This window comes from Olea europaea, unplaced genomic scaffold, assembly GCF_002742605.1.
Source record: "Olea europaea var. sylvestris unplaced genomic scaffold, O_europaea_v1 scaffold65, whole genome shotgun sequence".
Taxonomy (NCBI): Eukaryota; Viridiplantae; Streptophyta; class Magnoliopsida; order Lamiales; family Oleaceae; genus Olea; species Olea europaea.
The window spans coordinates 1200594-1208655 of NW_019264872.1; the positions used below are offsets into that span (position 1 = coordinate 1200594).

At 34.9% G+C, this 8062-nt stretch overlaps 1 protein-coding gene across 1 annotated transcript; it reads right to left on the minus strand.

Annotated features, from left to right (window-relative positions):
- Positions 1–1659: 1659 nt before the first annotated feature.
- Positions 1660–2244, minus strand: LOC111390103. The gene has a single exon (XM_023015090.1). The coding sequence runs from the start codon at positions 2242–2244 to the stop codon at positions 1660–1662; it is 585 nt and encodes a 194-aa protein (XP_022870858.1).
- Positions 2245–8062: the final 5818 nt, after the last annotated feature.

An 8062-nucleotide genomic window follows, 5' to 3' on the forward strand; every position in this document is an offset into this window, starting at 1 on the left:
AAGTTCTAGATCATACGTTGGGTAGTTCTGCTCATGTTGCTTCAATTGTCTTGACGCATAGGCAATTACTTTTTCATACTGCATTAGTACACATCCCAAACCTTGTTTAGATGCATCACTATATATAACAAACCCTTCTGAACCTTCAGGTATGGTTAATACAGATGTTGTAATCAATTCTTATTTTAGCTCTTGAAAGCTTTGCTCACACTTATCTGTTCATTGAAACTTTACTCCTTTCTTTGTCAATTATGTTATTGGTCCAACTATTTTGGAGAATCCTTATATGAATCTCTAATAATATCCAGTCAATCCCAAAAAACTTCGAATTTCACCAGCATTAGTCGGTGTCTTCCAATTAGTTACCGCTTCCACCTTTACCGGATCTACTTCAATTCCTTGGGCAGTAACTACATGACAAAGGAATCCAACTCGTTCAAGCCAATATTCGCACTTTTTAAATTTTGCGTATAACTTTTCCTTACACAATGTTTCTAATGCTATTCTAAGATGTTCTTCATATTGATCTTTACTTTGGAGTAAATTAGAATGTCATCAATGAAGACTATAACCAATTTATCCAAATACTGATGAAATACTCTATTCATCAGATCCAAAACACTGCCGGAGCATTTGTCAATCTGAATGATATAACTGTGAACTCGTAATGTCCATAACGAGTTCTAAAAGCTGCCTTAGGTATATCACTTTCCTTAACCTTCAATTGATGATATCCACATCGTATATCGATCTTGGAAAATACCTTAGCCCCTTTCAATTGATCAAACAATTCTCGATTCTCGAGAAAGGATACCTATTCTTGATGGTCAAACGGTTCAACTCCTGATAGTCGATACACATCTGCATAATTTCATCTTTCTTCTTTACAAACAATACCGATGCGCCCCGTGGTGATACACTTGGTCGAATAAAGTCAATGTCTAACAATTCTTGTAACTGGATTTTCAACTCCTGAAGTTCTTTTGGGGCCATTCTGTATGGAGTTTTAGATACTGGTGCCACTCCGGGAACCAAATCTATTGTGAATTCCACTTGTTTATTTGGTAGAATACCAAGTAGATCTTCTGAAAACACATCTATAAATTCTTGTACCACCGGTACATCCTCAATCTTTATCGTTGCCAATTTTTCTCCAGAGATATTGACTAGAAATTCTTGAAATGTTTCTTTTCTTAACATTTTCTCAGCTTTTAAGGCTGATACTAGTTAGAGGTGGGGTTTGGTCTTTATTCCAGGGAAAGAAAATTGTTCCTCTCCTGGTTTCTGAAAAGACACTTCTCTTTCTCTACAATGAATAGTTTCATAATTATATCCTAACCAATCCATGCACAAAATTACATCAAAGTCTTTCAGCTCTATCACATACAAATTTGATTCAAATATTTTTCCCTCAATTTGAAGATTCACTGGCCTAGCGAACTGATCTATGTTCAATGTTTTGCCTGAGGGAATGCTAACTTCTTGTGTACTCTTTGACTTATTACAATTAATATTAGACTTAGCAATGAAAGATGTTGATACAAAAGAATGAGTAGCTCCTGAATCAAACAGTACATAAGCAGGTGTATCAGATATCAGTAATATACCTGCTATCACATTTGAGTTCTCCTCTGCATCCTTTTGAGTCATTGTAAACACTCATGCTTTCCCCTTCTTGTTTTGATCATTGTTATCATCCTTCTTCTGAGTAAATATAGAACAATCCTTAGTAATATGTTCTGATTTACCACACCAAAAACAGACATTCTTCCCATACAAATATTCCCCACGATGAGGCTTACCACACTTAGGACATGGCGCTATTGCAGCTACTATGCCCTTACTAGCACTAGGTCCGGTATTAGCCTTCTTATTTTGCCAATTGCCTTTTCCTTTGTCTTGACCATTCCATTTTCTCTTTTCAACATGTCCTTTGTCCTGGTGGTTGTACAATTGATGGTGTTGCTCTGCATTTGCCTTCTGATACCAAATAGCGTGAGCTCGTTCCAGCATCTCACGGTATGATGTGAAACGATGTGACATAAGAATCATGCTTAGATCTGGGTTTAACCCTTGCTCAAACCTTTGAGTCTTCTTAATTTTCGTGTCCACTAGGTGTGGAGCATGCGTTAAGAGTTGGTCAAATTTTCGGTCATAATCAGTCAGGGACATATTACTCTGCTTGAGGTGAAATAATTTGTTTTCCTTGAAATCCCTTAGAGATTGAGGAAAATACTTGTCCATCACTTTCTCCTCGAATTGTTCCCAAGTTAATGGTAATTGCTGTTCTGGAGTCCTACTTCGGGATATCCAATCTCACCAATGACTTGAATCACCCATAAACATAAGCTCCACACATTGGGCGTCAGTGCAATCGATGAGTCGAAAAATTCGCTCTAACTTACGAAGCTATTCTTCAACTACTAGTGGACTATATGCTCCATCGAAGGAAGTTTCGAAATAACTCGACCATCGAGGCATGAATCAGGAGAGTAATAGGAGCTGGTGGTGTAGGTGGAGCTAGATTCTGAATCAGCCTGCCAAGATCTTGAATCGCTTGTAGGAGATCCCTTATCAAATTATTCTGGTTTGCTCAAGACATTTCCCTAGAGATAAGATATAATATCTCACATTAACTTCATTTTTCAGCACCAGAAATAAAAAAAAAAAAAACTCAACTTGATCAGAATTGTTTTTTTTATTCAGTACTCCTTGAAATCAGGATATTCAATAGTTCGATAACCTTTTACTTCCAATAATATAAAGGAAAAGATATCACAAGGAAATGAAATCTAAATTTCTAATCCCTATGAATCTTGCGAATCTTCTTCGGTGGAGCTTAATCTTCAGAGGAGTCTTCTTCCTCAGGTCCTGACTCTAGGTCCATCTCAACATATGTTTTAGGTTCAGGTTTATGCTCATGATCATTCTCTAATTCTAAACCAAAGTCATCATCCTACTCCCATTCGGGATCTTCATCTGGGACTCTGATTCAAACTGAGGCATGGGCTTGGGCTCGGGCTCGACCTCGGGCTCAACCTCATCATTGGACTTAATTACTATATCCAGTTGAGGTTCTAAGCTCTCACTCCACCTGTCTAGAAGGACCTGTCAATATATACCAAATTCAATTGTATTTGGATGCTCTTGAGGGTTACCTTCTAGCATCTCATCTCTAGCCATGACTCCCATGTTTCTCCATTGAGGAGGGAGTGAATGTATGAGGTTATTCATAGCATCAATATGCATGATCTCCAGTCTTGCATCAACAGCTGCCATACATTTCTCATAGATATCATGTACATGTTCAACAAGTGAACGAGATGGGTCAGTCACGTAGTTCTCATAGGACAGAATGATGGACCTACGGTTCAACGCTGCTCTACAAGTTGTGGCCTTTCTAGCGGTCTGATAAGTCCTAACCATGTTCGTCAGATAAGTGTCCAATTATGTTTTATTTTTGTTAGTGACATCAACTTACACATTATGCTCTTGAAGTTTTAATATAACAAGCAATTATCATTTTATTCATGTATATTTAAAAAAAATATAATTTACATAACATATTTCATTCTAAACATCAAAAGTATTTTCATAGATTCAAGCTTAAATGATTTATAAATCATGCTCGAAAAATAAAGTGGAACATAATATTTTATTCCATACCTTGGGTTCGTCGGATGAGATCAACTGATAGATATAAGATGCCCTGGAGTGCCTTAAATGTTTCGTTTTTCTCATTTCATAATTTAAATATACTTTTGTCTATAGAATCGATTAAACTAGTGCTCTAATACCACGCTGTAACGTTCCGACCCGCATGGATCGAAATGTCACGAGATTAACTGTACTTTAGTCATAATTTTTTTAAACAATAATTCAATACTAAAAAAAAAGCAATTTCAAAAATATATTTAGAATGGGTTCCATGCATGTCACGACTATTGACGTGAAAGTTTTGACAAAACTTAAAAAGTAATATTGCTGTTTTAGGTTTTATCTCAAACAGTAATTGTCAATATAAATTTGTTTGCATAGCTATTGACCTCAAAACTTCATCAAATTTTAATGTAAAGTAGGAAACCCCTTATAAAATGACATAGTAAAAAATTAGCTTCCATCGACATCATATGAGGTAATAAAATATTTTTCAAAACTCACCAGCGACTTGGTTGAAATGTAAACTGGTGTAGTTCACTTAAAATGACATATAAAATTTGATAAACATCAAAACCATATGATTTCAAACTTATTCAGTAGCTAATCCATGAGACTATCAAATCCAATTGGTTTCATCCAGAAATTCCAAGTAACAGTCGAGTTATGAATTTTTGAACTCAAGGTAAAAGCTGGAAAAACGGCGACTCTACCAGTGCATTTTACTTTATGGAAAATATAAAATTTTACCAGCATCGGATTGACATGATTCCAAATTTATTCAATAGCTAACTTATGAGGCTATCCATCACCACTAATTTTATATAAAAATTCCAAGTAACGAAGGAATTTTGAATTTTTAAAAATGAAGCAAAATTTGAATTTTTTTTTTTTAAAAGAGACAACAAACTTTAAATTGCTAAACACTTTTTTTTTTCTTTTTTTTTTTTTTTTTTTCTTTTGACATTTAAAATTTTGGTAGAAAAAATATAAACGATAAACAAATTATTTGAAATAAAATTATATTTGTGTTTTTATTATTTTGTTTTTTACATTTAAGAAGATGAATTTAAAATAAAATAAAAAATGCATTTGCAGCTTGAATCGGTTAATTAATGGTTTGGTTGCTTAAACCAAAACTAACTCAACCCAACTTTTTAATGGTTAAAATTAACCAAATTAAATCAATTTTTTGGTTCAAACCAACCGACTCAATTTGGTTTGATCGATTTGGTTGGTTTTTCGATTTATTTTTTATTTTTTATTTTTGCCACCCTTAGGAGGGGGTTTGCATCAACTTACTTTGACAAGGGGTGGCATGAGCATAATGACCTAGCCCAAATATACTTAAACAACCTAAAGGCTTGGTTTGATCTGAAAGTGCACCTTGTAGAAAAACGAATAGTATTCAACACTAAATCCTCTAGTGTATGGTATAGTATTATCATCCATCACCATGTCATAGGATGCTTTGAACAAAAGGAGCCTTAATGGTGTAGGGAATGAATTCACTAATAATCCATCTTGCATACTTGGATTTTATTCATGACACCATTATCAATTACTGAAACTTGATTCCTTGTGGGCTTCCTCACGTTGAAGAACACGCTCGAATTTAGGGAGACTGCAGAGATAAACTTCTTCAAAAGGGAAACACGCTACCAATTAACCAACTAACAAAACTATTTGTTAAATATCGGTATTTGCATTGAAACATATTCGTACACGTAAGTTGGTCATCAACTCCAAAAGTACAGTAAATGGGCACTCTAGAGACAAAATGTACTTTTCCTTTTCCTTTTTTTTTTTCCCATTATTTACTCAATCATCCTTTTTCTACTAATTTTCTGCTGAACTAGTCTGCTTTAGAATTTCTGTTTGAAGCTTGTGGGACATTCTGATTATTATTAGGCAAAATTTTTGGTGATCCAAATACCAAGAACAATAAGTCATAAATGGTCTACAAAAACCCACACAAATCATTGCTTCCATCTGTGAAAAAAATGCTTTTTCTTGCAGGAAAATCAAGAAAACTGACACAGTAAAATCATGATATCTGTGCCATGTTCCAAGTCCACATTTTCCCCGTTCAAGCCAATTATGGTTTGACCATGAAGTCATGGACCTTTAAAGACTCACAAATCTGAGAAATTTTCATATTGATTCTCTTCTATGCCTTGCATTTAGCAGAGTTGGCAAGTTATTTTTACTGTGCAGGAATCTTTGCTGGAAAAACAAATAACCCTTTTGCAGAAATTTGAATAAAAAGTTGTAATTGACTTTATACTTTATGAAGCCATCCTTTACCGTTAGCATGAATGATGAGTCTTTGGCCATTAAAACAGAAGAATAAACAAAGTAAAAGGCGCAAAAAAGACATCCAAATCTGCTGCTTGTTCAACAACTTGGACTGTAAATTGTATAAACTAAAACAACTGCAATTTATTGGGTCCATCGCCTCTCTCAAAAAATAAAAAAGGAAAAGAAAACAGCAGAGAAAAACCACCCAAAAGCAAAAGAAATCTAAAATCACCATGAGAAAAATATGTTTTATATTAAGAGCTAACATGAAAATATTATATGGACACTGCCTGCAGGATCAGTTTGTTACCATGACTGAGAAAGATGTATAATAAGCAACATAAAAGTATGACAATGAAAATCTGAACAAATTTAAGTGAATTTAGAAAACATAAGGAAGCCAGAATTTTTTTTATGTAATCTCCGTCCTGTTCTTTGGATGTTCCTTTCTGTTTTATGCACATAGGTGCAAAGGCCTATTCATTTATTTACAATAGTGCATCCTCATAGCCCTCCTACTCCAATTAAATAATTTCAGAAATCTGTCGAGATTAATTTGAGAAAGCGATACGCGTAATTTTAAAAATTATTTGCAATGTTTTCTCTTTAGCAAATCATTTTACCCATTTTTTCCCAAGTTACACGACTTTTATCAGTGTTTTAAAAACCGTACACAATCACGAAGCTTGGTCTGGTCAGCAGCCACGCTCTATGCTCAAGTTGAAGCTTGACCTTATCCTCCAGCCACAGTATTTTTATTCTCTACTTAAAGTTAGGATTGAAGTGGAATTACAATTTACAAATGGCGGATAATATATTTATATACCAAATATATATCAGCAGTATTGGGGTGGGGGGTGGCGGCTATTGGGTGGGGGGAGAGTTGAAAAGCTCGAATCTCAAGCAATAGCAGTATAAAAGAGTAAATGTAGGAGGACCACATTTTCTGTCCAATGTCCATGCATTCATGTTCAAGAAGAATATGTTCCCTAACAAATTTCTGTAGAGTTTTCTTGGTTGTGGTCATGAAATTTTTATATCTTACAACACGTGACATGGGATGCTTGAGGTTAAAAGTGCCTCATATTTGGTCTAACCAGAATTTTTTGGGGTTAACCCCCCACCATCGTAAAAGAAGGTGCTGCAAAGGTAAACAATTCCTCTGAATATGTGTCTATGGAGAGAGTGAGAGAGCATCTCTAAGAGAAGAAAAAGGGCTTGAATTTTGTGTTGCCCCAAGTCTAAGAAAGGGAAGAATATATAATTAGGCATGCAATGCATGCTCCTTTACATCTAAGTTCTCTCAAAATTACAAGATTCAAAATCAGTATCCTATGTTTCTAAAAGATTGCTAACACTATTTGTAAGAAAAATCAGGGACATATTACTCTGCTTGAGGTGAAATAATTTGTTTTCCTTGAAATCCCTTAGAGATTGAGGAAAATACTTGTCCATCACTTTCTCCTCGAATTGTTCCCAAGTTAATGGTAATTGCTGTTCTGGAGTCCTACTTCGGGATATCCAATCTCACCAATGACTTGAATCACCCATAAACATAAGCTCCACACATTGGGCGTCAGTGCAATCGATGAGTCGAAAAATTCGCTCTAACTTACGAAGCTATTCTTCAACTACTAGTGGACTATATGCTCCATCGAAGGAAGTTTCGAAATAACTCGACCATCGAGGCATGAATCAGGAGAGTAATAGGAGCTGGTGGTGTAGGTGGAGCTAGATTCTGAATCAGCCTGCCAAGATTTTGAATCGCTTGTAGGAGATCCCTTATCAAATTATTCTGGTTTGCTTAAGACATTTCCCTAGAGATAAGATATAATATCTCACATTAACTTCATTTTTTAGCACCAGAAATAAAAAAAAAAAAAAAAAAAAAAACTCAACTTGATCAGAATTGTTTTTTTTATTCAGTACTCCTTGAAATCAGGATATTCAATAGTTCGATAACCTTTTACTTCCAATAATATAAAGGAAAAGATATCACAAGGAAATGAAATCTAAATTTCTAATCCCTATGAATCTTGCGAATCTTCTTCGGTGGAGCTTAATCTTCAGAGGAGTCTTCTTCCTCAGGTCCTGACTCTAGGTC

Bases quoted from the DNA above. Each gene is read 5' to 3' on its own strand.
- LOC111390103 (XM_023015090.1), bottom strand. From the start codon at position 2,244: ATGGACAAGTATTTTCCTCAATCTCTAAGGGATTTCAAGGAAAACAAA.